Source organism: Orycteropus afer, unplaced genomic scaffold (assembly GCF_000298275.1).
Source record: "Orycteropus afer afer isolate SDZICR_OR568_19922 unplaced genomic scaffold, OryAfe1.0 scaffold00031, whole genome shotgun sequence".
NCBI classification, from domain to species: Eukaryota; Metazoa; Chordata; class Mammalia; order Tubulidentata; family Orycteropodidae; genus Orycteropus; species Orycteropus afer.
Window position 1 is genome coordinate 14770912 of NW_006921618.1, and position 27982 is coordinate 14798893.

General features: G+C 49.0%; 2 protein-coding genes across 2 annotated transcripts in view; one reads left to right on the forward strand and one right to left on the reverse strand.

The window, feature by feature from the left end:
• The first annotated feature begins 3410 nt into the window (after positions 1 to 3410).
• Positions 3411 to 4400, forward strand: GPR3 (G protein-coupled receptor 3). The gene has a single exon (XM_007935798.2). The coding sequence runs from the start codon at positions 3411 to 3413 to the stop codon at positions 4398 to 4400; it is 990 nt and encodes a 329-aa protein (XP_007933989.1).
• Positions 4401 to 16701: 12301 nt separating this feature from the next.
• Positions 16702 to 27982, reverse strand: part of WASF2 (WASP family member 2) — a 17006-nt gene continuing 5725 nt past the window's right edge. Inside the window, exons 2-8 of the mRNA XM_007935799.2 lie at positions 27136 to 27270; positions 26486 to 26639; positions 23959 to 24076; positions 22825 to 22955; positions 20550 to 20708; positions 17880 to 18388; positions 16702 to 16859 (exon numbers count right to left, since the gene is read on the reverse strand). Coding sequence (XP_007933990.1) covers positions 16702 to 16859; positions 17880 to 18388; positions 20550 to 20708; positions 22825 to 22955; positions 23959 to 24076; positions 26486 to 26639; positions 27136 to 27270 — 1364 coding nt within the window. The remainder of the gene's footprint in view (positions 16860 to 17879; positions 18389 to 20549; positions 20709 to 22824; positions 22956 to 23958; positions 24077 to 26485; positions 26640 to 27135; positions 27271 to 27982) is intronic.

Here is a 27982-nt window from a genome sequence, read left to right on the forward strand (position 1 = left end):
GAACTTGGATTCAGATATCCCATTTATTGTGTGACTTGTGTCAAGTCTCTTGGCTATGAAGTAGGGATATTGTCCCTACCTTTGCAGGGTTGTTATAAGCACTGGGCTCTGGTTTGGCACCTGGTTGTTATTGTTGTTGTTATGTGCCATAGAGTCGGACCCACCTCATAGAGACCCCTCCTTGGGTTTCCGAGGCAGTATCACTACAGAAGTAGATTGCCCAACCTTCCTTCTGAGGAGTTGCTGCTGGCTTTGAACTGCCAGCCTTCTGGTGAGCAGTCAAGTGCCTTAGGCACTATGCTACCAGAGCTCCTGGCACCTGGTAGGTAGGAAGAATCAGAGGGAGTGTCAGTGGTGGGGGAGAAAGCAAGGCTGTAGGGACAGAGGGTATGGGGATGACAGGAGATGAAGATGAAGGGCTCCACTTTCCTCTGTGGGGACGAGAGACCTGGCTGGCAGTGATAGCTTCGCATCTGAATAAAGTGAAGGAGTTCTAGGCAGAGCGAACAGCCAGTGCAAAGTCCCAGGAGCAGGAATCCCCTAGCCCACAGCTGGGCCTTCAATGGCAGACTCCCCTGCACTCTCCTCCCTTCTCCCCTACCCCCCAGGCACTTACTCTCTGCTTCTCTCACTCTGACCCTCTCCTCTTCCCAAGTTCCCCTCCACCTGGCCTGTCACCTTCTACACCTTGCCTCATACCCAAGCCCCATATGGGCACAAGGGACCCTGATTGTGGGAGTGGCAGTTATACTGTGATGTGGAAGAAGTGATGTTTGGAGTTTGGGCCCCTCGGGTTTCCTCCAGAAGGAGGTCTGGTGATCTAGTGCCTAAAGCATTTGACTGCTAACCAGAGGGCTGGCAGTTCAAACCCACCAGCCACTCTGCAGAAGCAAGATTGGGCAATCTACTTCCATAAAGATTTACTGCCTCGGAAACAGAAAGGGGATTGCTATGAGTCATTGATAGCAGTGAGTTTGGTTTCCCCAAGCCCTAACCCGATCCCTGCTCCCCACCCCCATCTAAACAGGCCTGGATAGCTCCACGGAGGATCAAAGCTGGAGACAGGGAGAAGGAGCAATCAGCCCCTCTTCCTCTAGGCCTGGCCACATCTGTCACATCTGGAGAAGTCTGCAGGATTGGTTCCCTAGGATTAAGGATAGGCAGGGTTGAGGAAAAGGGAGCTCTTTCTCCACCCCTCTCTCAATCCTAAAATGGGAGACAAAGTGGGGCCTGCCCTGCAGACTGAGTGGCCTGTCTGCTGCTTCCAAGTTCTTCCCGGTTCCCCATCTTTCGCTGTTTCAGGGAAGTGCCCCCCCTTCCAGATCTTTAAATAAATAATTCAGGGTTTGAAATCTTGCCCATCCCACTCTTCTCGTGCTGTGAGGGCGCTATTGGGCTGACATGAGTGATGTCACCAGCTCCTTATCCTAGCACCAGAATCACGAGGACCTACCTGGCAGCAGCTTGCCTGCCTGGCCACTGTCAGTCCAGACCCCTCACCTTGTCTCCCTTACCCTGGGGCCCACTCACCACAGTCACCTGTATCCTTGCTCCAGGACCCCACCACCTTCATCATGTAGCTTTATCACCTCAGGACCTCAGGACTTCTGACAGGGTCATGGTGACCTGAAGTCTCCTCACTTGGACAATCCATCTTCCTGTCACTGCCACCTTGGGATTCCTGAAGCCACCATGCCAGAGTCACACTGACATCTCTAAGATCGCCTTGGGGGCCTCCTCCACCGTCAGCCTCCCACAGCCACCATCCCCCAAGATCCTGTCACCATGTTCATACCGTCACTGCCACCCACCTCCCTGCTTCCTCGTGCTCCTGTCACTGTCAATTCAGGGCCCCACCTTTTCTCCAGTCCCGTCATCCTCACCAGGGACGCCTATTCTCCGTCACCTGGTTCCGTCAGCCTGTCTCTGTCACTCAATGGTTCTATCACCCCGTAGCCTATCTCAATTCTCTCTCCATTTCCCGCATACATCCACCGCAGTTTCCCTGAGACTTCTCCAAGGCTCGCCCACCTCCGTCCCCGGAACCCCTGGCCCACAGAGGGCGCCGCGTCAAGGACAGCGCGGGCCGACTCGGGAGGGGGCGGGGCCGCGGCCACGGTTGCTTTTTATGAATGGGGGAGCGGGCGGTGCGAAGCCTCATTACTATGCCGCGCGACGTTTGTTGCGTCCCAGCGCACCGTGCCTATTGGCCAGTCGGGAGGCTGACGTCACCGAGCCGGTGCCGGGGGCGGGGCGGGGCGGAGTGACTCACGCCACTTCTCCCGCGGCTGCGGGGTCTTCTCGGGGTCCGCTCACAACCCGCGCCGCCCGGACCCGAGTGGAGCTTCCTGGCGGTCCCTAGCAGTGAGTAGCGGGCCTTGCCGCGGGATGCAGGCGTCCGAGAGGGCAAGTAGGATGTTGGGGCGCTGGGCGCGAGGTTTCCAGAGCCAGGCCAGGGTCGGAGGTCGGAGCTGAAATCCTAGTTCTGGGTGAGCAGGTGGGAGTCCAAGTGTCCGGATACTGAGAACTGTCGTTTGGGTGACTTCTTCAGGGATCCTTAGGTCGGAGGGAGGTGTCAGGAGTAGGGACCCAGGCGTCCGAGCAGGAGGCGGTGTCTGACTTAGGGATCTAACCATCCAGGCTGGAGGCGGAGTCAGGCCCAAGATCCAGGTGTCCAGGCAGAAGGAGGGGTCTGACTGGGATCCAGCCTTCCAGCAGGGGGTGTCTGTTGAGGTACCTAGTGGTTCAGTCATGAAGAGGGTCCAACGGGGACAGAAGTCTGGGCGAGTGGGGGGGGGGTTGATTTCCCAGGTGGTGTTACTCCGGGAGTTTGGGGAAAGTGGGGTGGGGCCTGGCTGGACCTTCTCACGCATTTCCTGGTGGGTGGAGCCTGGAGCTGACAGTACTGATGATCTTGAGGGCTCAGGCTTTGGTGAGCTTCAGAAACAGAGCGTCATCCATTGGGAGAGCAGAGCTGTCCTCAGTTTCCGATGTGTTCCCCTCCCCCAGTTGTGGGCCTTTCTGGGTATCCCCTGGATCCTACAAGCCCCTCTCCACTTAAGGTAGCCCCTCATCTGGTTCTCTGGTCACCCATGTGAAGAACAGCTAGTGAAAGAGGCCTGCAGGATCAAGGGAGTCAGAAGGGAGTGAAGAGACCCAGGACAGGGGACCATCACCACCTCTCCACCCCCCCCCCCCCAGGAGGAGACCCCTGCTTAGAAGCCTGGGGCACTGGATAGGACAAAGGTGTCCTGGAAGAAGCCCGGGGCATGAATGGGACAAGAACCCAGCTGTGCTGAGGAGAGACTCCCACGAGGTATTCTGAGGGGCACCACACCCCCTCCAGGCCCCTGCACCCAGTTCCTAACCTTGCCTGCCTCTCATAGGGCCTTTCTCCTGCAGGTACCAGGATGTGGGGTGCAGGCAGCCCCCTGGCTTGGCTCTCAGCTGGCCCAGGCAATGTGAATGTGAGCAGTGTGGGCTCAGTGGAGGGGCCCCCAGGCCCAGGTGCTCCTCTGTCCTCGCCCACGGCCTGGGATGTTGTACTGTGTATCTCAGGTACCCTCGTGTCCTGTGAGAATGCACTGGTGGTGGCCATCATCGTAGGCACTCCCGCCTTCCGTGCGCCCATGTTCCTGCTGGTGGGCAGCCTGGCCGTGGCAGACCTGCTGGCAGGCCTGGGCCTTGTCCTACACTTTGCAGCTGTCTTCTGCATTGGCTCAGTGGAAATGAGCCTGGTGCTGGTTGGCATGCTGGCCATGGCCTTCACTGCCAGCATTGGCAGCCTATTGGCCATCACCGTCGATCGCTACCTGTCTCTGTACAATGCCCTCACCTACTACTCGGAAACAACAGTGACACGGACCTATGTGATGTTGGCCCTAGTGTGGGGGGGTGCCATGGGCCTGGGGCTGCTGCCAGTGCTGGCCTGGAACTGCCTGGGTGCCCCAGCCACGTGTGGTGTGGTGCGTCCACTCTCCAAGAACCATCTGGTGGTCTTGGCTGTGGCCTTCTTCATGGTGTTTGGCATCATGCTGCAGCTCTATGCCCAGATCTGCCGCATCGTCTGCCATCATGCCCAGCAGATTGCCCTCCAGCGACACCTGCTCCCCGCTTCCCACTACGTGGCCACCCGCAAGGGCATTGCCACACTGGCTGTGGTGCTTGGCGCCTTTGCAGCCTGCTGGCTGCCCTTCACTGTCTACTGCCTGCTGGGTGATGCTCACTCACCACCCCTCTACACCTATCTCACCTTGCTCCCCGCCACCTACAACTCCATGATCAACCCCATCATCTACGCCTTCCGCAACCAGGATGTGCAGAAGGTGCTGTGGGCTGTCTGCTGCTGCTGTTCCTCTTCCAAGATACCCTTCAGGTCCCGCTCCCCCAGTGACGTCTAGTCGCATCCTGGTGACCCTTAAGCCCTGATCTTTATAGAATTCCAGAATGTTAGGTCCTCCAGGGCTTTGTTCCAAACCCCCAATTCACACCCCCAAGACCCAGCTGGTTCTGGAGTTCTAGGACATTGGGTGTTTCCAGATTTTGTTCAGAACCCTGTGGGGCCCAGCTGGTGCCATGGTTCTAGAATGTTCAGGTAGTCAGGGTTTGCCTCAGAAGTTCCACAGCTCAGCTGGCTTGGAGATGCACAATGCTGGGTGTTTTACAGTGCCATTCCAAGTTCCTGATCTTCCCCCTCTCCCAATCTTGACCTTGACCATGTCACTTTACTTTTGCATTTCTGAGCTGGAAAGTCAGAGAGGTTAGTCACTCAGTTGCCTAGATAAGAAAAAGAAAGATTTATATATATGTGCACAGACAAAGAGAGTATCTATTTATGATTTATTTATTTATTTATGAATTTATTTATGGGTGGAAAGGAGAAAAAGGAGACCCATTCCTTGAAATCCGGGCCATACCAGGGTACCCCCAATCCCCACATCCCCATTTCTGACCTCAGTCCCTAAAAGGGGGAAAGGGAGAAAGAGAAACCACGTATTTTGTTATTATTTTTGCTTATTTTTTATTGAAGAGATCATATAAACCAGAGCCTTCTCCCCGGAGCCCGCCCCCTCGGGTTTGCTGGGGGAACACACCAGCCTCTGGTTTTTTTATTTTTTTAAGAAGCCATCACCTGAGCAACCGAGAATTCCTCTGCGCTGGGGCCGGCTGCCCTCTGGTGGCCATTTGGGGAAACTGCAGCCCGGCCAGGCAGCCGGGATCCTCAACTCCACTGCAGCCTGGCATCCAGCGCCACAGCCATGGCCTGGGGGTCGGGCCTCACCCTGCGGTGCCCTAGAGGAGGTGGGGTGTGAACCGACACCCGATCCCTCTGCCAACCGGGGTATGGCCCCCAGTGCATTCCCTATTCCTATCCCCAACCTAGCCCTCAATAAAAGATGATTTTGTGATAAACATGTTTCCATGTGTGTATGTAGGGGTGGAACGGGTCCTGCTGAGGGAGACCCTGGAGAGGAGAGTTAAGCCAGATCTGGGGGCTGGAGACCCAGGATGGAGTGTGGCTGGCAGGTGACCACTCCAGGATGCCAGTTCTTGATGTGAGGGCATGCACTCTGAAGGGCTCACTCCTGGGCACTGCCTGACAAGGGTCCCACTACCCATTGAGGATGAGAATAAGAGCAAAGCTCCTGACACTCATCCTGCTGAGGAGGCTGTAAGCAAGTCTTGGATTCCCACAGAGCATGGCCCTAGTTACCTTGGAAACTCAGCAGTGCAGTGTACCTCTCTGAGCCTCAGTTTCCTTCCTGTTAAATGGGGGCACAAAATGTAGTTGTGGGTACAAAAAGTGTTTTCATGTGGTATATGCCCAAAGCATGTCAGTATGTCAGTTTCCTTAATGATTAAAAAAACCCTCCAAAAACCACAGTTACTGTCAATTACAACTCACGGTGTTCCCATGCGTTTCAGAGCACTGCACTCTGTAGGGTTTTCAATGGCTGTGACTTTTTGTAAGTCAGTCACCAGGCTTTTCTTCTAAGGCAACTCCGGGTAGATTTGAATTGCCAACTTTTCGGTTAGTAACAGAGCTTAACCGTTTGTACTATCCAGGGAGTCCTTAATTAAAAAAAAAAAAAAAGTTGGTATCAGGTTGGTTCTGACTCATGTCGACCCCACGTGTTACAGGGTAGAACTGCTTCATAGTGTTTTATTGGCTGGAATCTCTACAGATTGCCAAACCGTCTTCCATGGTGCCCTTGGGTGGGTTTGAACTGCCAACCTTTGGTAGTTAGTTAAGTGTTGTTACTTGCTGTCGAGTTGGACCCAACTCATAGCGACCCTCCTTGGGTTTCTGAGGCAATATCACTACGGAAGTAGATTGCCCAACCTTCCTTCCAAGGAGTGGCTGGTGGGTTTGAACTGCCAGCCTTCTGGTTAGCAGTCAAGTGCTTTAGGCACTACGCTACCAGAGCTCCTAGTTAGTTAGTAGTCTACCGAAAACCACTTATACCACGCAGGGAGCTTTTAATAATAACCAACCAAACAAACAAAAACAAACCAGCTGGCAGCCTCACGTGTGCAGAATAGAATTGCACGTCATAGAGTATTAAATCTATGACGTTTTAGAAGCTCATGTCTAGGCCTTCCCTCCAAACATCTATGTGTGTGGTTGTTATTAGGTGCCGTCAAGTCGGCTGTGACTCATAGCAATCCTGTGTACAACAGAACCAGGCATCTATGGGTGGGTTCGAACCACCAACCTTTCAGTTACTACTTGAGTGCTTAACTGTTTGTACCACCCAGGGATTCCTTAATAATAATGTTGTTAGGTGCTGTCCAGTCAATTTCCAGCTCCCAGTGCTCCCTGTGACAGAGTGAACTGTTCACCAGGTGTTCTTTGCTGCAATCTTTACAGAAGCAGATTGCCACATCTTGCTCCCATGGAGCCACTGGGTGGGTTCGAACCCAACTTTTGGTTAGCAGCCAAGTGCTTAAATGCACCACCGGGGCGACTCTGAACATTTACAGAGAAGTCGTGCCTCTCTCCTCAGAATGTGGCCCCAGGAGGCGGGCCTGTGTATATCCCCTCCCAGCTGAGGGTCCCTGAGGAAAGGGATGTCTCCTTCCTCAAACTGAGGGCCCCTGAGAGGCGGTCTCTCTTTCCTCAGAACTAGGGGCTCCTGAGTACAAGATCTCCACTCCCTTCCCAGACTGGGAACTCAGGAGAGCTGGGCTTTGTCTCCTCTTTCAGGCTGAGCGCCCCTGAGGGCAAGGTCCTGTCTTTTGCCTCAGACTGAGAGCCCCTGAAGGCTGGACTGAGTTTCCTCCCAAGTGAAGCCTTCTTTGTCTCTTTCAGCCTCAGACTCCTTAGTGTTCAGCCTGGGGTTGCTCGGCATCCAGCACCTGTGCAAGTGCAAGCATGTACTTGGGGTCAGGGGACAAGCGGTGGAAACCAAGCCACCAAGCCTCCCAGCCTCTCCGCCTTAACCAGCTTTCTAACCCCCATGCCTAATTCTGTCTAGCTGCAGAGGCCCAGAAGGGTGAGCCCAGGAGGCCCGGTGGGAGCTCCCTGAGGTGGGAGGAGGCTGAGAGCTCTGCCTTCCTGAGAGGTCAGCTTAGAATGGGGATGGGACCCATCTCTCCTTCCCCTCTTCCTAGGTCCTATGTAGGTGAGGAGGGGAAGCTCTGAGTGCTGAGCCCTTGCCAGGGCCATAACTGCCTCTCCCTGCAATAAGTGAGGAGACAGCAGCTATTAATATAAGATGAGTTCACGGGCTCACAGCTTCCGCAGGCTGGAAAACAGGCTCCCAGGGCTGGGGGCTGCAGCAAAGCTCGTCTGTCAGATTCTCTCCTGGAGCCTGGAGACCACCAGCCCGCACCTCCCAGCTCCCTGCGTGCTGAGACCTGCATGCACGCGGGCATCTGTGCACACACACATACACGGACACACACACATGCAGGGGGGGTTTAGGCTTCTGTTTAGACACAAACGTACATATCCAGATATACATGTATACCCAGGTGTATCTGCACATTCATACACACACACTTGTGCACATAGGTATATCGCTGCACATGTGTACACAGACAGTGGCAACTTAATATGCATTTTCATGTAAGAGCATATACTCAACTGTGTGTACATTCCCTTGCACACATATGTATACACAGAGACACAGACTAATTTTTTGTTATGGATTGAATTGTGTTCCCCCAAAGTATGTGTTGTAAATCCAACCTCTATGCCTGTGATTATAATCCCATTTGGGAATGGGTTGTCTTTGTTATGTTAATGAGGCAGAATTAGTGTGGGGTGTGTCTTAAATTTATTTCTTTTGAGATATGAAAGAGATTAAACAAGCAAGTTAGAGAAGCAGAGATGGGGGAAGATAGATGCCAAGCTACATGAAGGTCACCCAGAGACAGAAGGTCTAAGAGACAAGGCTCTTCTCCAGAGCCCACAGAGAGAGCAAGCCTTCCCCGTAGGGCTGGCACCTCGAACCTGGACTTCTAGCTTCCTAAACTGTGAAGCTCTGGTAGCACAGTGGCTAAGACACTTGCCTGCTCACCAGACGGCTGGCAGTTCAAACCCACCAGCCACTCCTTGGAAGAAAGGTTGGGCAATCCTACTTCCGTAGTGATACTGCCTCGGAAACCCAAGGAGGGGTCACTATGAGCACATAACAACAACAACAACAAACTGTGAAGAAATACACTTCGGTTTGTTTAAGCCACCCATTTGTGATATTTGTTTTAGTAGCATTAGATAACTAACACATCCTTGTACATGCATATGTGCACACAGATCCAGACATGCTTGTATATACCCAGACCCATGTGCACACCACTGCACATGTACATACACAGACACAAAACTGCACATGTGCGTACGGACGGTGTACATATTCATGTGCACACATCTGCATGCAGGAGCACATTCAAGGACTGAATCCAAGTACCTCTCTTTTCACACACAGTGTACAACACTCGCACATGCTCATCACTGCAGTCAGTGCTCAGCAGCCATGAATGCACAGGTCCACCCTTGATTTCCAGCACCAACAGGCTGCCTCAGCCTCCTCTGCCTGTCCCCCACCCCCTCTTGCTTCCTGACAGGCAGCTCATTCTCCTGCCAACCTTGGTGTCTGCTTTTGGTTTCCCATCCCCCCAGGGGTCCCCAGAACCCTGATTAACCCCCTCGCTAATTGGCCACCAGCCCCTTGACTTTGCTGCAGGCCTTCTCGGGAGCTGGGAGCTAGAGGCTGCAAATTGGCCAAGCAGGATAGGTCTGGGGAATAGTGTGCGTGCAGTGGTGGGGGTGGGGGTGCTGAGCCCAGTGTGGGTAGCAGCATGGCTGCAGCCAGGCAAGGCATCCTTATACCAGGGCTGGAGGAACACTGGTGTCATACTCTCTTGGCAGGGGACTCCTACAATGTGTACACAGTCACATGAAGCTACCCCTGCACACACATTTACACACTCACCAGTTGTGTGTGGACATGTTGCAGCCCACCTCTGCCCACAAATGCATGTGAACATTTACACATCCCCAAACACACTCATGCCAGCATGCGTGCAAGTAAAATCTAACATGTGCATAAATGCACTTGCCAGATATGCAGACACCATCATTAATATATGTACATCCAAACATGCACACTCATGTAAACACAAAAGCAGTCACATACATGCAGATTTGCAAACATACACACTTGCATACTGCCTATGAATGTTTGTACTCCTCAATGTACTTGTAGGCATGCATGAACATGTATACATATAAGTGCATACACGTGGACTCCAGCATGCATACACACCCATTATGTGTACACTCCGTTGGCCAAGCTACCAAGTGCCCACCGGTTGGGGAGAACCCCTTTTAGATTGCTTCTGGTTTTTCAGAACAAAGCTTGAAGTCCCCTCAGTCTATTGATGGTGGTCGGGGACCCATCCAGATTTCAAGTTGCCCTTTTCCAGCCTCCATGCCAATGCCTAGTCCTGAGATCTTCTCTGGGTTCCCCTTAAGCCCTCAGTCAGCAGTCATAGGGTCTCCCAAACAAAAGGCAGAGCTTAGCCCTAAAGTTCCAGTCTTCTCAGCTCTGGGACCAAGCCCACAGGATCCCTGCTGTTTGGCAGGCAGCCTGTGGCACTGGAAAGAACAGGTTTCTATGTGTTTGCTGCCAACTTGCTGTGTGAATTTGGGCAAACTGTTGTGCCTCTCTGTGTTATTTCTTTACCTGTAAAATAAAGATAAAGATTGTTTTGGTAGTTCCCCCAGGACTGTCCTGATGAGTCCATGAGGTCATGCTCATTGATGTCCTTTACTCAGCACACGAGTGGAGAGGGGTGCTAGTTCCCAAGATGGTGGGACATCAGAATGAAGAGACTTCACACATCCTTGTAGTCCAGTCTTCATTGTATAGATGAGAAAACTGAAGAGAGATAACAGCAAGAAAGTGGCTCGAAGACCTGCCCTCTGACTTCTTAGCCAGGAATCTGCTCTTTAAATATATATGCACAGTGAGCATGTGTACACACTGGTGGACATGTGTGCCAGTTCCTTAGGTAATGAATGACAAGGGTGGCTGCCTACTGAGGTGGGAGGATGTCTGTGTAGGAGTCCTTGCCCCAAGTATTCCCTGCCCTCCTGTTATTATGGTATTGACAATACTACCATGACATTCCATTGTGCATTGAAGGGTATTTGTGGTTTGTTTTGTATCATCAAGCTTCTGAACCCCTTCTTAATAACAAAACAGAAACCACCTGGCATCCATTCCAACTCATGGTTGACCCCATCTGTCTGAGTAGAACTGTGCTCTGTAGGGTGTTCGATGGCTGTGATCATTCACGAACAGATCACCAGGCTTTATCTGAGGAGCCTCTGGGTGGATCCAAACCAACCTTTCAGTTAACAGCCAAGTACATAACCATTCGGGCCACCCAGGGACTTCAGAAACCCCCCCCCCCCCCGACACATATATTCCCTGGAGTTGAAGGTGAGTCTCTGGGAGCACAGGAGACTGCTCCCAGACTCATGATCTAGGAGGGAACTAGCTGACAATACCCAACACAGGCCTTACCTGGTAAGCAGGGTGCCCTGGCCACTGGGTGGCCAGGAGGGGGCAGTGAGAAACTGACACTGATGAGGCAGGGAGGAGGGAGGGATGGCTCCTGAGGACTTTGTGCGAGATGTTCTTGTTAACAGTGTGCTGGCTGGTGTCCTTGTTTGCACAGGACAGGGATCTGCAGCGTGTGCACGTGTGCATCTGTCCCCAGGCTGGGGTCATATGTGCCCATTCACATGTGTAGGTGTCTTTCATGAATACATGTCTGTGCTTGTGTGTGTGCACATGCATGCGTGTCTGTGTGAAGCCCCAGCACTTTGTTCCCTAGATAGGCACACTTCCAGCTCTAAAGGTACTGGATATTTGGGTCCTCCGTCGACATCCTCTGATTCAAGAGCAAAAAAACCATCACCTGTAACTGCACCGTAAAATTGGGCACCAAGGTGTAGGGTAGGCAAGAATTGCAAACCTTCAAAATGTCCTGTATGGCACTAAAGACCATGTTTCTAGATGGAGACTCTGTTTAAACTGCATGGTGGAAATAGCATGGATTTCTCAACTCTGCGTTGAGAAAAAACAAACAGTCAAATCGTGGCTCTGCTCCTAGTCAGCTACACTCTTAGGAAACTCAAATAACCTCTCTGAACCTGTTTGCCGCTTTGTCAAATGGGAAACTAGGACCCTTACCTCATGCAACTGAGATAAAGTATATGCAGTCTTTCGCAGGTAGTGGGCGCTCAGTAAGTGCTCATTCTTCTTAGGATCAGCCCAAAGGGGTGAAGCCACTTACACAAGGTCACAGCTCCCAAGAGCGAGAATTCAAGCTCAGGCCTTCTGCTTCCCAGAACCACATTCTTTCCCTCCAATTCCCAAGTAAGGGCGGTTCCCGATACCACCATTTTGTCTTCTCTCAGGGCAGGCGTCTGGCTGCCTGTCAGTCACCGGCCTCGGGAAGCCAAGTGCTGACTAAACACAGGCCTGAGCAGGAGGGTGGAGCGGAGGGGCTCCGCCGCCGGGGCGAGCCGGCTTCGCGCCCCCTCCCCTGCACTCCCACCTCCAGCGATGAGCTCAGAGCGGCTGGCGCAGCAGTTGCTGACAATTCAAAACTTCTAACCCCCTCTCCTGGGATGCCAGTGGGTGACTCTTTCCGAACAGCAGGCGTGACCGGCAGGCACCAATTCTGCCCCCACCTCTCTCCCGGGGGCCACTCCACTGAGTCTACTGGGACCGGAACCGGGTGTCTGCTCATAAATTACCCCCAGGGACAGTTACCCGCAGCAGCTGTGCTGGGAACAACCATTGCTTCCTGGGTAGGTCACTTTTTCAGGTCAGGATATAAACCCAGCCCCCTCGGCCTTCCCTAGGCAAGGAGGGGCGTGCAGCAGCCTAAATGTTTTATCGGATTCCATTGTAAGTCGTTCTATTTAAGGTAAGTTGCTGGAGTCTGAGAGGCAGACAAGATGCCCGCCAGATGTTAGGAGGCAACATCAGTATGCAGCCTGTGCTCCTCTCCTGCCTGATGCAAGGAGTTGCCAACAGCTTGTCACCTCCCCCTGCCTCCCCCACCCCCAATCCTCAGCCAGTTGATGGGGCCTGGGGATCCAGACCTCCAGGTCTCCCCACCTCTTCCTAAACCCAAATGATTTCCACCCCCTTCCCCACCTCCTGCACAGGTTGCACCATCCAGACCCTCAAGGCCTCCTGCCCTTAAGCCCACCCACACAAGATCTCCTGCCCAAGCTCTGGTCACCACCTGTGGTTACCAATGTTGCCTCCCTCTAGCTTCTCCTCCCGCTAAGAACGATACACCAGTGGTGGTTAAGCGGCTAAAAAGACTTTATCAAATTGTTTAAAGTATTGGCATTGAAGTATTCATGTGTATACATGAAAGATTTCAAGGAATCTTAAAAACACTAGGGTACAAATGTGGTACACACTTACAAGCCTGGCAGGGAATGAGCCCAGGCTTGGAGCCACAGGGCTTTAAAATAATAAGGTAGGTGTGCTTCTAAGGGCCTGAGAAGATGAAGAGGGGGAAAGGCAACAACTGCAGGGTCACTTTAGGGGCCTGGCTTAACCCCATTGCTCGGATCCCCAACAGAAGCTCCTTTTCCATCTTCTGAGGAAAGCGAGTATTTTTCAGATTGTATCCTCACTACATACATGCCCACTCCCTAAAACCCTGATGTGGCAAATTCACCCAATAACCCACTGGAATATGTCCTTATAAATATATTTATATCAGAGAAAACAAGGCACTTCGGGAGCATTACAGCTCACTCTCCTACGTGTACATCATTCTAGACAGAAAGTAAAAATTGGTTAGTTTCTCAAGTAAATTAACTGGATAAAGTTAATACAGTAACAAAATTGTTCCCTAGCTCTCATGGAGGCCCTGTTAAAGTGACTGCGGGAAGAGGCACAGAACGAGGCACATCTCTGTGTGACACCTCCTCTTAGGTCCGTGGGACCCCAGCAGAGCTCAAAGCCCACAGGAAACCTGACATCTCTCGTGAGCAAAAGCCCCCTGGCTTTGGGGCACTGTCCCTCTCCCAACCCTGAGGTCAGGGAGGGGGGCTGTGGTGGGAGACAGTCCAAGAGCAGAGCTGAGACACGATGGGAATGCTAAGCAGGGTCACCAAAGCCACAGAGACCTCAATCTGTCCAAGCTGGCGCTGCAGAGCCGGAGGATCGGCGCCACGGGAAGAGATTTCACATTAGCCCTGACAACACCACCTTGGCTCAGCGGTGACATTGGCCAGGGTTGTTTCTGAGGGAGCTTGAGCTTCCATCAGAGGCGAGCTGGAGCTTGGGCCAGCTGCTCTGAGCCTCCAAGGGATCGCTGAGCCTGCCCCCTCCCCTTGGCTGCTCCTCTGGAATGTACTCATCTCACGACCAAGGCGAAGCCACAAGTCACTTCTGACACTACCCACTGGATGCAGAGCCCTGGGCCACAGGAATGGGGGCAGGTCCCCTGGGCTGGGCAGACCAGGAAGGGAGGTGACTCCTTGGTTTCAGCTCTTAAGGTCCTTAAGGGCCATTGTTTCATACTCTTACCAGCGTGGCCCCAGTTTAAATAATCACTAAACTTTGCATTCTGCAGGATTCTAAAAAAACAATTAGCTGCATTGGGTCATTTCGCATCTTAAAGGGCTCAGTTTAAAAAGCCCTTTTTTTCTTTTTTGTGCACATATGCATAAGTAGAGCCCAGAGGGCCTCTCGGCTGACTGGGTCCCCAGCCCCTGAGCTGAGGCGGCTTCGCAAGGCCGCCTGCTACAAAGCGCCGAGGTTGGCTGCATAGATTTTAATGAGAGCGTCAGGCAGAGCTGTGCTGTTGCTCTCCGGGACTTGCAGATCATTACCAAACCAGCTGTAGGATGAGAACACAGCACATCGAAACCCTAGGAGGTCACTGAGCTAATGATCTAATCCTACCTTCCACAGGCAGCGCCCCTCCCCACCTCCTCCTGCCCCTAGCCCTTTCCACTGTGGACTCTGTCCATTCCAGAAGCCAGGCCATCACTGCCTCCTTCAAGGTCAGAGCAGAATGACAGAAAGTGGTGTTGGTTCCCCCTTTTCCGGAAAGAAGGGGGGTGGGGGTAATTTAGTCAAAGCCATTAGGCCCAAACCCTGGCCTGGCCAGGCCCCAGGCCTCCTATTTGGAGAACCACTGCCCTCTGCCTGCCTCTCCAGCCACTGCTGGGCTGCAGCTGGGGGCACCTTCAACAGCTCTTTCACAGTTCTGGTAAAAGCACCTTCAGCTTCCAAAGTGTGGGGTGGGAGGCAAGGTGGGGGCATGCGGAGACTGGTGTGCTCAGCACGGGAGCCTGGTTTGAGTCCTGTGTCAGAGACACCTCATCTGAGAAGAGGGAGGGGGCACACTTTGGAGAGCCACAGCAGGAGGGCAAGCTGGCACCTACAGGCTCAGTCCCCACACCCCAAGTTCAAGGAACAAAGGCAGAGGGGGAGCATTCAGCAGGGCACAGCAGCAGCCAGTACCCATGATTATACACTCTCCTCAAGCCGAAGGGTTTACGAGGGCTTTGGCAATCACTACAACCATTTGCTGTGCTGGGTAGAGACAGATCCTGTTTCCCTTTGTTTCAGGGCTCTAAAAGCCGGAGAAGACAGGAGAAGCTGATTTCAGCTAGGAGGCTACATAACAGTTAGGGCAGAAGAGAAGAAACCTCATTGTTGGCCAGAGCTGACCAGTTTTTTTTCTGAGTAACAGCACCTGTGTATTAGCTCTAGGAAAGAGGAGGAGGTGGAGGAGGGACATCACCACGTGCAGTGAGGAGTCCTTCTACCTTTCAGCTCCTCTCATGGCTGCCAGGCCCCCCCAGGCAGGTACCAGCAGCGGCTGCCAGCCTGAGGGACTGAAGTTTCTACAGCTGGCAGAACCTATGCTTAAATTGGGGAAATAAGAGGGAGGAGTTGCAGAGGAATTGAAAACAGCACCTGTCAAAGCTGCCTACCCCCTTCCTTCTCTCACTACCTCTGGTCCCCAGAAGGGCAGCTCCCAAGGTCATGTGTTGGTTGGCGATAGGAAAGGGGCAGCAAAGACTTACAGGAGAGGCTCTTAGGGTTTGAGCAGCAATGACAGGGCTAAAATAGGCCCTGAGCCCTCCTGCTGGGACCTCCACCTATGGCAAGGTCTGGAGTAGCATCAAGCCAAGATGGCTCTCTGCTCAGGCTCCAGCAGGTGCCCACTATTTGGTCCCAGAAAGCACAAGTAACTTGGAATCAGGAACTGTGGGGTCTAGCTCTGTCATCATCCAACTGTGTGACCCTGAGCAAGTTTCTAGGCCTTAGCATTCTTAAGAGGGAGGGACCTGAGGAGTTCCACCATTCTTCTAGTCCTGCAGTTCCAAGTCTCTAAGCTTTGCTCCTGACAGCCAGCAGAGGCCCAGATCCCTGTGTGTCAAGGCTAGTTTGGTCATAGGTATTAGAGTTTAGAACTGGCTGTGGTACCCAAAGGCACCTGGGGGTGAGGAAGGGGCACTTAAGGGATACCTGCACACCATAATTCACCAAGAGGGAACCTGGGAGAGAGGCAGTGAACAATCTGTCTTTAAAAAGGCTGAGGAGGTGAGACATTCTTTAGGTGGTAGATGCCTCCCAGAATAATGGGCATCCCAGGCCTAGAGATGGCTTAGTGGAAGGCAGCACCACCCTACAGATCAGGGCAGGAGGGCTCGGCAGCCTGCTCTGCCCTCTCAGTCACACGAGAGAGGCCAGCTGTGTTCATGCAGGCGCCACTCTCACTGTTTAGGACCAGAAGATGGCTGGCATTATTCAAAGCAGCTGAGGGCAAGGATCCTAGAAGGAGACCACAGTTTGGAAATGGCCCCTACAAGAAGGCATCATCTCCAATTTCAACCCAATCAAAGGGATGTGCTTTGGGGTTTTGCCTTCCCTTCAGTATGCAACAGGCAGTTGAAGGGAAGAGGAAACAGCTACTGAATCTCAGGAGCCCTAGGGGGCTGGCTATGGGGGAGGGGAAATACATGTTGATTTGGAGGAAGCGCTTGGATGTATCTTTGGTTGCTTGAGGGAAGGCTTTGGCCCCTTGAAATTCTCTCTTCCTCCCTTTTTTCTTCCACAGTACTCCTGGAGTAGACATCAAAAAAGGCAGGTAGGAAGGAAAGAAAAAAGAGGTGGGCTGCTGCAGCAAGAGTTAATCTGACCATTCATCCTCATCAAACTCAGAGGAGTCATCCTCTGAGTCACTGTACTCGACAGCAATGCGACGTGACAAGATGGTGGCCACATCGTTCCCCACGACATCCCGCTTTTCTTGCTCCCGCTGCTCCTCAACCCTGCGCAGCTGAAAGCCTGGTGGGAAAGAAAGGGAAAAAGGGTGAGAAGGCATGTCCTCTACCTCAAAATCCCTTCAGGACTAAGTAAGGAGGCGTGGCAATTGATGGGACTAGTACTGGAAAGGACAGTGAAAAAGAAGGACCATCCAGGAAAGCAGAGGGAAAGGAGTAAGCAAGAAAAGGAGGAAAGATAAAGTATGAAACTGTGCCAAAGTGTGTCTGAAAGGAAGCCTGCCATTCTTCCTGGTTTATAACCTCAGGCTGATGAGGATGGTACCTTCTCATGAGGCTTTGTGTAGGGAGTGGCCATTATACCCCACTGAGCAGGCATTCAGCCTGCCCAATGCCACTGATTATAAAGAAGCCCAGCTACCCTAGATTGTTTCCTTTGGACTCAAAGTTCCTTGAGGATCAGAAACAGAAACAACCACTGTAACCCATTGGGATTGGACCTGTTCCCTTTGACAGAGAGAATAAATGCTCCAGGAGGGTGAGATTAAGAGGGAGGAGAGGGAACAGGAAGAAGGAAGAAAGGGAGGGAAGGAGACAAAAGAGGGAAAAGGATAGAAGGAAAAGGGGAGAAGCAAGAAGGTTAAGAGGGAAAGAGGGCAGAGGAGGAAGGTATGAAAGGCAGAAAAGTAGAGCAAGATAGGGAGGGACTGAGTCCAGCTACAGAAGTACCTTCTAGGACTCAGTCTTGATTTTTTTTCTGGGGGACAGAATTCTTTTGAGAATCTGTTGAAAAATGAGGATTCTTCCCCAAGAAAAAATTTCGCACATACACAAAGCATAAATTTTCAAGGAGTGCAAAGATCCCAGGTTAAGAATCCTTACTTTAAACCAAGGTGGAGAAATCTAAATTTTTGTTTCTTAGCATAAAGCCTTTCTTCATGGTGATCTGAAACCTGACATCCAAATCTCTTCCTATCCAGTGAAAGCTGTTCTCAGGGAAGGACACAGAGCCCTACCCCTAATCAGTCATCCCAGCAGCAGACAGACAAAGCCCCATGATCCCAGACCCACCACAGGGATCTACCTTGACGGATAGCTGAAAGCAGGTCACTGCGGGCATCGCTCACAGGTGGCAAGGAGGACTTGGGTTTGGTGGCATCAGAAGGTGGTGGTGGCATGGCAGTCTGGCCATCACCACTGAAAGGAGGAGGAGGGGGCCCCGGAGGAGGGGGAGGTGGGGGAGGGGGAGGTGCTCCTCCTGCTGGTTGGGACAAGGGAGGAGGTGGCAAAGTTGGATAGTCAGCTGCTGGAGGTGGGGGAGGAGGCGGAGGGGCAGCAAAATCGGGGTGAGGTGGGAAAGATGGGGGTGAAGGTGGTGGTGGGGTTCCTGGAGTCCCAAATCCTAAAGGTGGTGGTGGGGGTGGGACACCAATCACCGGAGGTGGAGGTGGAGGGGCAGGTGGTGGGGCAAACCCCGGTTTGGGGCCTGGTGGAGAGCCCAGAGGAGGAGCTGGTGGTGGATGGCTTGGGCTGACCATACTGGATCTTTTGGGTCCAGCCAAGACAGACCCTCTTTGGTTCTCTGCTGAGTAGCTAAAAGCACAAAGAAAAAAGACCTCTATTATTTCAAGATGCAAATATCAACCTATATTGGCATATCTCGTTATACTATGCTTTGTAGATACTGTGTTTGTTGTCTTTATTTTTACAAATTGAAGGTCTGTGGCAACCCTGCATCGAGTAAGTCTATTGGCACCATTTTTCACCAACAGCACGTGCTCACTTTGTGTCTCTGTGCCACATTTTGGTAATTCTCACAATGTTTCAAACTTTTTTATAATGCTATTGCACACTTAATAGACTACCCACTGCTGTCGAGTTGTATCTGACTCCTGGCGAGCCCTCCTTGGTTTCCGAGGTGGTATCACTACGGAAGTAGATTGCCTAACCTTCCTTCCGAGGAGTGGCTGGTGGATTTGAACCTCCAGCCTTCTGGTTAGCAGTCATATGCCTTAGGCACTATGCTCCTAGAGCTCCTTAATAGACTACAGTATAGTGTAAATATAAGTTCTAGACGCACTGGGAAACCAAAATATTTGTGTGACTCATTTTATTGCAATATTCACTTTATCGTGGTGATCAGGAACCAAACCTGCAATACCCCTGAGGTACGCCTGTAGTTAGGTTTATGTACAAACCTAGGTTCATTTTGGTGGAATATACCACTTTACTCTGGCTGTAATAGAAAGAAAAACCTGGGAATCATCAGAACAGACCACAATAAAATAGGCAGCCTTGTAAGGTAGTGAGTTTCCCATCAGCAGAAGTGGATAAGCAGAGATTGTACAAAACTACCTGAAAGACTTCGACTCCAGATTCTAGCTGAGATTAACTCTTAGGCCTTCCTCTAACCTTCTAGCTACCCAAGGGAAGGCATGCTCCTGAACCCTCCCCTGGAAGAAACAGTTTAACACACGGTTGTCAGTTTAATCCTGAAGTAAGCACTAAGATAGCACACTAGAATAAAAATTCAAACACTACCCACCCTCTGGGCTCTGGTCTTTAGGCTATTAATGTTCACCAGACTTTGTGAGGTCAGGAAGCCCAAGCCAAGTTGACCATATCTGAGTGAAATATATATTTAGATAGATGCACCTTCAGTGTTCGTGTGGGAAACCTTGAGAGTAAGTCTCAACATGAGGATCTGCAGAGATGGGAAATGAGTAGGTCACCAGACTCCTGACCTGGTCTGAAAGAGGATTAAGACCACACTTTTCCTGGGATCAGATATGCCTGGCTACAGCTGCAAGGTCTCTGGCCATGTGTGAGCCTGAAAGCCTTTGTGCCTGCCCTGCACTAATAGCTACTCAGAAAAGTATCCATCTTGGAATTTTCACAGTTCTTTAAGCCACAGCCAAAAACTTGGAGGGGCATGAACAGGATGGACTATTGTTTGTAGGTCTCATCTGAGGGGTTCTCAACATGGTCAACCTCTAATGAAAGTGTCCAAAGAGAAAAGTCCACCTTTCAAAGCTCTCATCATTTGTTAGGCATCAGAAAAGGAAAGAGTAACAGTGAGGAAACACTGAGATCTGAACAATCCTCAGACCTCTTTTCAGCTATGAATGGCTAACTCTTCCCCTGAGTACCTCTGCCAGGGATACTGACAAACATCTAAGTTTCATCTGCCTCTTCTTTCTGGAGATTCTATCCAACAGCAAATTAGCCAGGAGCAATAGGAGAAAAAGGCAACTACTCGCCAAGTTCCTAGATAACTGGAAAAGGTGTCTGCTAAATATTTTAAGCTCAGCAGGTTTTACCACTTTGTTTCATAGTGAGTTAAAGCTAACTAAAAAATACAGGTAAGTGGGTGACTTGTATCTGTTCAGGTGTAGGCAGAATAGCTAGTGTTTACCGACATGGGCTCTGGAGTCAGACCAACCTGCTTTCCAATCATGGCTCTGGCCCTTACTGGCTGTGTGACCTTAGGTAATTTCTCTAACCTCTCTCTCCCTCACAGTTTACTCATCTGTAAAATGGGGATAATAATAGTACTTATCTCAAGAGGATTGCTGTTAGGATTAAGTAACACATACAGTGTTTAGCACAATGCCTGGCACCTCCCAAGTACTTGATATAATTATTCTATTATCTAGACAAGTTATTTTATTGCTCCTAACCTAGATTTTGAATCCTTATTTTGTTCTTGAGTGTTTAATCACCTAGAATGGATAGAAGAGGCACTACTATTTACCTGAATTCTGCTGGTGGGGGAGGTAAGTTGTCCTCAGAGAAGGAAGGAGAAGGTGGAGAAGTAGAGTCTGACTGTGGTGGTGGTGGTGGATAGCTGCCTACATCCACATTTTCAACAGAGCCAATGCTGCCATTCTGGTACACCAAGGTGGGTGGATACCTGACAATGAACCCAATGCCAAAACTGTCATTTAAAGAGCCTGAGTGGTATTCTCTTACTTATTTTTAAAAAAGATATTACATACAAAAAAGCATTTGATACAAAAGCTATTAGGAAGAAACAGAATACTGTAAGTACAGTCCCCAAATATTTTCTGTGATATTGAAATTTTACTTCAGGATTAAATATTCTGTTGTTAAACAGATGTTTCTGCTGATTGTTATAGTAAAGGGATTTAATCCATATTAGCAAAACCATGCTGTTCCTTTCCCAGTGTTGGTCTATCCAAACACAGAAGTTCTTTTAAATTCTCTCCCAAATGTTAGATGTAGCCTGTACCTAAATCCCAAAGTCTATCTTGTGGCAAAAGGCAAAGCCAAGACCTATAGGCTAATGCGCTGAAAACGCGTAACTGGCACTTGGCCTGGTTTTGAGGTCGGCAAGCCTCTGGAGTGCTCAAAGGCCAGGGAGGCAGCTGATTGCAAAACTAAGCTGAGGACAAATGTAGGTTGTTGTGTGGTAGTTAGACCTGGTCTCTGTGCCAGGTCTACATCAAACACAATAAGCTGCTGATTAAAGCAAGGTGCTTGATCTTGCCTCATGGAAAGCTGTCCCTCAGAGCACTGGGCCTTGGGTGAATTTGCTCTAGGTGAACAGCAAACTTCCAAACAAGCAAAAATACACCAGGAATCAGCTAGCAAAATTTGGCCTGCTCTGTTCCATCCTGTCCTTCTTTCTACCATTGTTGGATTGCTAAAGAACTTATCTAAAACAGACCACAGGGTGAACAGAGTTGGAGGGAGCTACCTGAATCAAATGATGCTCTGATGTGGAAAGTCCCCAATGCGTAGAGTTCTGTAGGCTTAGGTTTAGGACATTTCTTTACAGGTTCACCAACAAACATGTCCAGATGCAGCCCAACCCCAAACCAAGGATGACATGAAAATAGGAGGCAAAGTCCTCATCTTCTCCAGCCCCATTCCACAAGAAAATAAACACACAATAGTTGTCATCTTGGACACGTAAGCTTCTGGCCTTAGAGTCACTGAACCTATGACAAGGGCCTGTGTGAACATGATGGGACCAAAGAACAAAATGGCTCCTTATACTGGGAAGTGAAGGTAATGAAGGTACCCTCAGAGATGGTTTCCCTGTAGAGAGAAAGGTTCATTTTCTCCTCTTACCATCTTTATCACTTTTTAAAACAAATTTCTTAATCCACGAAAAACAAGTGTCAAAAGTGTCGAGATTTTTTAAAGTCAGGGTTTTCACGGTAGAGTTATCCCTAAGAGCAAGAACAATTCAACTCTTTCCTTTCATCATTCCCAGACACCCGGCATGGGCTGGCATGGTTCTCTGACAGCCAGGATACAATGTATTTAAGAGAAAAACCAGGGCGATATTCATGCCAAGCAGTTGCAGTGCCTTGGCCTTGACTGTCACATAGATCGGGCACCAGGATAAGCATCAAACCCAAGCTTTAAGACTGTTTCTTCCCTTAAAACCTTCGGTGTAATTTGGTATTGGGAAATGGGTCAGACTGACGTCTACTGTTTCTCCACGGAGATATACAGCTTTAATACTGGCTGAGCCACCTTTCCCACACTCTTTTTTGAGGTCCTCATTCAGTCTCTTGGCTAGCCTCACTCCTGAGACTGACAAAGCCTGACTGAAAAGTTGCTTTGGATGTGCATGGATTCCCTGCCTGGTCCTCCCCACTCCCCTGAAATGCCTGGCTCTTAGGCACAGACTTCAAATCAATGCTCTGGAGGCAAAGGCCTCTTAAGACCACTTTTCTTTCCTTTCCAGTCTTTCCTCTGAGGCCCTCAGATAAAACTAGTGTCTGGCAGAATAAGGACACTAGAAGCCATGGGCTTTCTTTTCAAGACCACTCCAGTCACCTCATTTAAACTGCTGAGATTCTTGATTTATTTAGCAAATTTTAATCACCAGATGGATGCACTTTAAAGTAGCTGATTAATAGTGGTATTGATCTAAGCCACATAGCCAGACTGGAGAGGGTGTGAAAGGTGTAATGACAGAGCTGTCAGATTTTTGTCCCCAAGCCCCCAGCCCCTTCAAAGAATGCTAGCAAGAGTACAAAAGCATCACTTACCCAGAAGGCCCCAGCTTTTCTTTGGACTCCACAAATTCTTGTCCCATCTTCATTTTCTCCCACTCTTCTTTACGTGTCTTGATTTTACGTGGGTTCACATTCCCTCGATTTGGGTTATCTTTCTTCTCTTTCTGTAATGAGAAGGAACCAAAAAGCCTTTATGAAATATTTTTCAAAATTAGTCATTAAAATTCACCCATCTTCATGGATACACACTCAAAATATGATTTTGCCTAGACAACATGGAGTAACAATACAGAATTCATAGAATTATAATTTGGGTTTGGAGTGACCGAGAATGTCATCTGGGAGAAACATTTGCTCAAACTCATGCTTAAATACCTCTAGTGACAGGAAACCCACTACCTTTATGGGTAACATTCACATTTTTTAATAGCTCTAATTGTTAGGAATTTAGTAAACAGTTATTTGCTATTACTCCTCCACCACAAAGATCAGTCAAAAGAGATGAGAATTAATGACAACTGCAGATAGCCTGGCAGGAAATAGTTAAAATTAAACAAACAAACAAAACAAAACCAATGAATTCTTCAGCCTGTACAGCTGCACTAGCCCGTGGCGCTCTCTTGGGCCTCCCGGCAGCCATGCTAATGGGATTGTGAGGTTGCAGTGGTAGGTCGCATACACACACCACTAGAGACCTAAAGGGAGAGGAGCATCTCTAAAACTGAGGCATATCTCATCGGCCCCACCCAGCCAATAGTGAAGGTGTTAAAATGCTCATTGCAAATCAAACACTGCAGAGCCCTGTGCTGATCTCTGAGAAATGAGCTGCAAAACTGGTAGAGAAGGGACTAGCCTAGTTTGAGAGTCCAGCGGAGTCAGGTACAAATTGCAAGAGAAATAAATGGAGAACAGAAAAGTCAATTTCTAAAACTCCGCCTGAATATACTTAATTGTTAATAGTGCTGGAGGGAACAAACACATTTTTGGTGTGATTTATACTTTCATTCTGGTTGTGCTTGGTGTAGACACAATGTTTTTTAGAGTTTCACCCGGCATCCAAGCAAGCAGCCACTTCGAATGATTACTTCACATAAGGCTGGCTTTCTTTTTATTCCCCTCCACAATCGTGCCTACTGATGTGCAGAACAGATGCCCCTTTCCCCTCACCCTATGCTTTCTCTTCTCTTTCATGATATCCTTGGTGTCCTGCAGCATCTTCTCCTTCCAAAGATCAAAGAAGTACGAAGGGTCTGTGTAGAATTTGAGTGCCTCTTTCCCATCATCCCTGGGATAGAAATGAAGACAAGTAGCTGTCAGGAGACAGATGAGCTCCCAACCAAATCCAATATTCCAAACACCTACCAGTTAGCAGTTTTTACACTGAGGAATTAAGAAATCATTCAAATCAACTGCGTATTTCCTCTCCCATACCAGTGTTCCAATGCCACTGAATCCACCTCTTCAGTTACCTGGCTTCTTAAGAATCTTAGCTTTTACTTTCAATTCCTGGTAGAAGAATTTGCATGGTCAGGACAAGAACGTGCTTTAGCAGCAGAGATCCTGATTATTTCTAATGATCTGCATGGCCACAAACATTTCCCTGAGGACATCCTGATATCCTGGCACATAAGAGAGGGTTTCCACCACTGGTTCCCCTTCCCCCTACCAATTACTCAGAACTCTTGAGGCAGCATCAGTGGGTTCCCACCCACCCGAAACCTGTGCACATGTGTTCAAGTTCATATGTGTGTATGGGTGTTATTCTTCTGTCAAACACAGATAACCACAGCATTCTACCTTCTTGCTCCTTTCTAGAATAGCTCAGCATCCATCTACCCCCAACCACAAGGGGGCCCCAGTGAGAACAGATGGCCAACTGTCTCATGACCACAGGATTTAATCACATCTCTAGTGGCTGTGACAACAGCATAGAGTCAGCTACTGAGTGTCAACATCAGGGTTATCTGTGCCAGACTCAATGATCCAGGTTGGAATCCTGCACTTTGGCATGGCTAAGTCATTCTCACTCTCCTGAAAGCATGAGCTTAGAGGTGGACATTTTAACTTATTCTGAAGTAAAAAGAATTGGACAAACACAATTGGAAAGTTTAGATAGGAAATGTAAGGGGCAATGAGTTTGTTAATAGAGGAGGAACAACCCAGAAAAGGAGGGTGACAATGGTTGCATAACTTGAAGAATGTGACCAATGTTACTGAATTGTATGTATAGAAACTGTTGCTGTGTATACATCACTGAATAGTATGTGTAGAAACTGTTTCTGTGTTTATTCTCAACAACAATAACAAACTAAATAAAAGTAAAGAAAAAAAAATCAGAAAGGCAAATTTTATTCCCAGGCCTCCAATCCTATCACAACATACAGAAAACATTTCCAAATCAAACATTAATGATTTTATACCTTAAATCTTGCTCTAAGTTAGCTATACCACTGTTCGTTTCTGTTATGCCAAATCCAGATAACTAAGAGGAGGTATTAATTCTGGTATTGCATGTTAAAAAGGAAAATACTATTAACTAGAAAATAAAATTTTCTTATTACCCTACCACACAAACTCTGTGTTATCACTTTCTTTTCAATATTATCAGCTGTGCGATCCCCCTGCCCAAACCCAACTAGACTAAATAATGGAGACTAGGTAGTCAGATCTCTGTCCTGCTCTGCTAGCTACATCCTTTGAAAGTCAACAGATAAACATAATTTCACACAGCAGTACAGGAAAGACGCAGTGCACTTTTGCTCTGTGTAAGAGGCTACCACGCTCCTACTCCAGGCTCCCTAAATCAGGCAGATGTCCTTGAACTTCACAGGTACACATACGCAGTGCATGCATGCATACACACACACATACACACACATATTCTAGTTTGCAGTGTACCCATGTCTCACAGAAGACATCTGCCTCCAGCTATCTATAATTACTTTTTACCTGTTCCAAATATACTTATGGATGCAAGCAAGACAAATATTCACTTTCTGTCCCTGCTCAGTGGTTTTTTTGGAGTGTGACAATAATATCAGACCACGGGGGGTAGGAGGTGGGGGTGGAGAGGTTTACAGTGTCTGTAAGGCTATCATCCTTTTCAAGTTCAGCCACAGCAGTATATGTAGGTTCTTTCAGAAGGAAATGTTGAAAAGGGTGTACAAAACAAAGTAAATGGTACTCATCTGGAAGAATGCCAATACTCTTTAAGGTTTGGAAGGACCCCTCAAAAGGGACCCCTCAGGGCCCTGAGGAACCACTCCATTAGGCTGGCCCCACTAACACACTCAAACATCTGGTAATCTAGTGGTTTCCAAGTAAGTGGGAGCCTTGCTAGAATGTTGCCCCTGGGATCTATGTTATAGGACCGCCTTGTAACAAAGTCCTTTTGGTTCTATAATAACTAAATTCCTTGGCTAAAGTCCAAAATGGACCTGGGTTATACCAAATTAAAATTCTGCAGCATGCAGTGCTATAGAAAACTTTTAATATATGTTCAATATAAATTTCAGAAACCAAATAAATGACAACTGTTTATATGGTAAACTTCAGGTTCTGCTGCCCTAAGAAACTTTGGTGTTGTTAAAGCTGTTTGATACAATCTTAATATAAATAACATCTTTAGGTAAAAAGACAACCCAGTGTTTTTTATGTTTAGGCAGGATAAAGGGAGGAGCTAGCTAGTTATTACCTGTAAGGGGAAAGATTGTTGAGAGGTGGAGGAGTGTCACAGGTGTTATATGTTTCCAAGACAGGCACTGGGAGAGAATTTCTGTCAAAAAGCTTCTGGTCTTGAATGGTAGAGCTTCTGAAGGCCTTTCGAGTGTTGATTCCTTGTAGTGACACTGAGAGAAGATGGAAGGCATTAGAAAATGGACGACAGGCTATTTGAGCAAACACTGAGTCACACCAGTCAGAGAGGCCTCAGCTGCTGCATTTCTTGGCTGCAGCCAGGTTTTTTTTTTCCCTCCCCCTCTGGGGAAGCCCAAAGCTGTCAGCAGCCCAGCCATTTCACGACTGAACAAAATGAGGCAACACAAAGGTTTACTATGTGGCCAGATCTAGCAGGCCTCTCCTTAGGAGGAATGAATCTTCCAAGTACTTTTATGGTAGCAAAATATGATTGGGGGAGGGGAAGTCTGAGAAAGAGAATTGGGGGAATGGGAGAAAGGGAGTATGTGGGGTGTGGTACAGCTAAAAAGGTTTCTTCACACCACCCATGCTTATGTCACTTCAAAGCAGAACTCCACAGGTCTCTGACTTTTTTTTATAAATCAGGGGAAAAATAATTCTAAGAAACTGCTCAGCAGAGCCTGCAAATGCTGAGCTCAGCTTCCTTACCTTCTTCTTCCTTGGGATCCAGCTGAGTGACTTTAACTTGTAGGCGGTCGACCCTCTCAGCAAGGGAGCTTACCCGAGAGGCAAAGGTATTTGCCTGAGTAAAGAGCTCTCCAAAAATGTCCTCTGCATATTTACCTGGAAAGAGCAAAGAAAACAAGTCGCTAGTGCACAAAAGTGACATATATGGTCAAAAAAATTGGTTACTAAAGACTGTACTCCCTGCCCCTTAAACACAACACACACACCCTCCAACATGGTTTGGTCTATATGCAGATATCTCTTAGAGACAGAGATACACCCTCCAGAGTCTGGGCAATCTGCATATGTTCTATAACTAACAGCCTTCTTGGCAAACTCTGAACAGTCAGGAAACTCAAAGCAGGTTAACCGAAATCTAAAGATGTAATGCAAAAAATTAATCCTGGAAGAGAGGACAGTATGTCTACACATTTGCCTAGCCTTTAGCCCCTAGCTGCTCTGTAAAAGCACCTTGTAAAATGGATCTGGAAAACAGATTGGGCATTAAGAGAATATTTTAGGTGTCTACAATTAGCATGCAAAATAAGAAATTACTTCCTCTATGGAGCCTCAGAAGTACATTGAACAATGATGAGTTGTAGTATCTTTGAGGGGCCTTGAACTTATCAACAACCCACAGCAGGGATATAACGTCTTCTAAGGGGTGAAAAGGTTACTTTATGTTTTATAACCAACTACTTTCAAAGCCTTTGCTCTAGGTTACAATCCTTCAAATCTGCATCTCAGGGAACAAGTGAGAAGCTGAAACTTTCACTCTCTCCCTGAAAAACAACATGCCAGTGGTCTCTTTCCACAATGTCATATATAT

What these genes read in the sequence shown, in the direction of transcription:
- GPR3 (XM_007935798.2), top strand. Translation starts at nt 3,411, where the DNA reads ATGTGGGGTGCAGGCAGCCCCCTGGCTTGGCTCTCAGCTGGCCCAGGC.